This window comes from Nicotiana tomentosiformis, chromosome 5 (genome assembly GCF_000390325.3).
Source record: "Nicotiana tomentosiformis chromosome 5, ASM39032v3, whole genome shotgun sequence".
Classification (NCBI taxonomy): domain Eukaryota; kingdom Viridiplantae; phylum Streptophyta; class Magnoliopsida; order Solanales; family Solanaceae; genus Nicotiana; species Nicotiana tomentosiformis.
The window spans coordinates 103155623-103158814 of NC_090816.1; the positions used below are offsets into that span (position 1 = coordinate 103155623).

The window sequence follows — 3192 nt, forward strand, 5'->3', positions numbered from 1 at the left end:
GGGTCATGGCGCTTGAGGACCACGCACAGTCATGTGTTTATTAATGTGTGTATATGTGAGTTAGGGTGCTAAAATGGAAAAGTGTAAGTTTATATACCGGGATGACAAACGGTTTAAGTGGCCATGAGTCATTTTACCTCACCTATATGCCTTAAACTCTTTACTTATAACTACTATGACTATGCCTCAATCCAAAGCAAAGCAATTGGGTCAGCTATATGAGTCCATCAATGTCGGCACACGCTCATCTCAATCCAATATTTATACCATAAAGCTTAAACTGAATTTTTTTAGTTGTTTAATATGAAGAGTGACTAAGTAATGTACAAGAACAAGAATCTACGCAGAAATTAATATTTCTGGTTTCAGAAGAAAAGGGAAAGGAAGAAAGGAGTAGCGCAAAATATAGCATCCGAAACAAATTGGTGTAATCTGACGCAGTGTGTAATGGCTAAAAAGAAAGAAACTTAAAAGGAATAAAGAGCGATGGGAAATCCAATCCAGGCTAAAAATTAAGATGGATAATCCCGTTCTATAAAACTGAAGTCATCTGTGGCTTCTGCAGACTTTCTTCGCTGTATAGCAAGCGCCTCTTCTTCGCGCCATAGTACCTATAGATAATGCTCTCGAGACAATGCCTTATGCATGAAACGTCGTAGCTCTCAAGAAATTTGAGATCTGTTTCCCTCCATTTTGTGCCGGCAAAATGTTTGTACTCCTCAACAACAGCAGACATACACCAGTTCTGCAATTTCCTCAGGCACCCGACAAGACAACCAGTTCGGTGCTGCACGACAAAATTCTAACTTGTTACAACCATAGCACGCGAATTGGAATTAGTTATGAAGAAATCATAGTCTTTGTATTTCACTAGAAGAAAACAACTATGATGCTCAAAATTCAAAAGAAAACGATAGCCAGATAGATATCATATACAATCAAAATTTAACATGAGAGACAACACAATGAATCAACAGATTCCATACATATTACCAGAAGATATATTAGTGGTATACGTACAGCAATGTGCATCTATTAACACGGGCAAAATTCCCCGAGCACTTAGAAGATAAGCATAGACACCAAAGCCAATGGTGCGCAAAAAACACACACATAAGAACTACCCAAACAAGAAAAGATGAAGATTATGTACCTTCCCGCGCTTGCAGTGGATGAGAACTGGGTGATTTCTGACATCTAAAGACCAAAACAAAAAAGAGACAGTAAAAATTCATGTAATGGGAATTAATATCCCTTTAAACATGACAAATAGAGTGCGATAGATTGTTTACCAGTTATCACTTTCAGAGCCTCTGTTATAGCACTGCTGGACATAGCTGATGGCTCCTGAATGGAAAAAGGTTCCATTTTACAAAGCAATACTAACGCAAAATGGATATCAAAAGTTTATACCACTGGCGCATTCAGATAAAAAATTAACATTAACAAGTTTCTTTGTGCGATTTTTTAATATCAACATAATAGTATGCTGCAGACCCTAATCACCATAAAAGAAAAAGAAAAACGAATATCGATGCCACAAAATAGAGAAAAAAAGACAATCTCTAAGCATGTAAACTTTCATCCAATATTAGAAAAAAGAAAATATCATGAGGCTAAATCTTGATGCTGAAAACTTTAGAGAAATAGTAGTTGACTTTAATGCAATCTATTTTTCTTTTCTTTACCAAAGAATTAGAACTCTAATTCAATCTAACTTTGAACTAAGCAGCAATGACCAAAAATCAAATACAAATTAACCGTTAAGTTTGCAGTAATGGTTCCTAAAACTGCAACTTTTTAGGAACTAATTTCAAGAAGGAAAAAGTTAGAGTGACCATTTAGATTCCAACAACCATTTATTCCATTCTATTTAATCATAATTAATACCCATAAGCCACCAACATAATAAAAAAACAAAAGATTACATTAAACGAAGAGAAAGAAGAAAAAGAATAAAATATCTCAATTACAAAATCCCCTCAATTATACATAACGAGGATAGAAAAGTTCTCACAGCTTTTGTTGAATTTCATTTTTATAAACCAAGAAAACATCAAATTAATCATGAAACAACAGCAATAAACAGAACTACATCCCCTCAAATAATCAACAAAGAATTTCAGATAAAAAAGGCAACAACTTGAGGAAATTGACAACAGAAAAACAAAAAGGATTACCTTAGTACCATCAATTCCGAATTGGAAAAGCTTGATATTATTAATTCGAAGAAACTCCAAATTTTCCTCAGGATAAGGCTCAGGGCACAAATATCTGCAAACACAAACCACAAAAACTAAAATCACTAACTACACAAAACAAAATCTTTAACACAAACCCAACAAAAGAACAACAGAAATTAGCAATTCATAAAAAAAAAAAAAAGATTTCTTTTTCCCCAAGAAAGAAGAAAAGGACTAACATGATCGACCGAAGATTGAGGGACTGAAGAAAGGTGAAATTGGAAGGCTGAGGAAACCCAGATCTATAAATGCAGTTATCTTCAACCGCAGAAAAGTTTGTGGGCGGCACCAACAACAAATCACCACCCTCTATTCCCAAAATCTGACACATTTTTTTTCTTTTTTCTTTATCAAAATCTCAATTTAAAACCAATGCTAAAAAACTACTACTGCCGCCATCATCATCATCTTATAATCAGTTTAAAAGGCAAGATAAATGGTTGTTTCAATTTCTTTCCATGAGGGCGGCGTGGAAGTTGCAAAGAGGGATGATGTAGAGTATAGGGCGCTAGGGTCTATTGGATTTTGATTTGTAGAAAAGAGCAAATCAAGAAAAATGCATGATTGCGAACAAGATTTCTCCTAATAATAATAGGACTTTGTTTTATGTTGGGACTTGGGATCGTCGAGGAATTTGCCTTTCTATATAGAAGTAGCAAAAATTTGACTGCTATTGTTTTCGAAAATATTGTAAGAGTACCCCACAGTGTCCTATTGTCTTTTGACCTTTCAAATTTCGACGAATTCTTTTCTCTATTATGGAATTTTCATGTCCATGAGAAAATAATAACGATTTTAAATTAATATATAATAATAATAATTGAATATATAATTAAATATAAAATAAAATATATATGATTTGAAAAAAAGTCACTTGATTCACCTAAGCTCATATTAGAAAAAATAAATATAATTTACCTATTAGAAAAATGAAATAAAATTAAATATA

General features: G+C 33.5%; 1 protein-coding gene across 1 annotated transcript; it reads right to left on the reverse strand.

Annotated features, from left to right (window-relative positions):
* Nucleotides 1-340: 340 nt before the first annotated feature.
* Nucleotides 341-2861, reverse strand: LOC104103326 (inositol diphosphatase DSP3-like). Its single transcript, XM_009611223.4, has 5 exons — nucleotides 2423-2861; nucleotides 2181-2274; nucleotides 1293-1347; nucleotides 1154-1197; nucleotides 341-787 (listed from the first exon to the last, which is right to left on the reverse strand). The coding sequence occupies exons 1-5, from the start codon at nucleotides 2572-2574 to the stop codon at nucleotides 533-535; spliced, it is 600 nt and encodes a 199-aa protein (XP_009609518.1). The 5' UTR covers nucleotides 2575-2861; the 3' UTR covers nucleotides 341-532.
* Nucleotides 2862-3192: the final 331 nt, after the last annotated feature.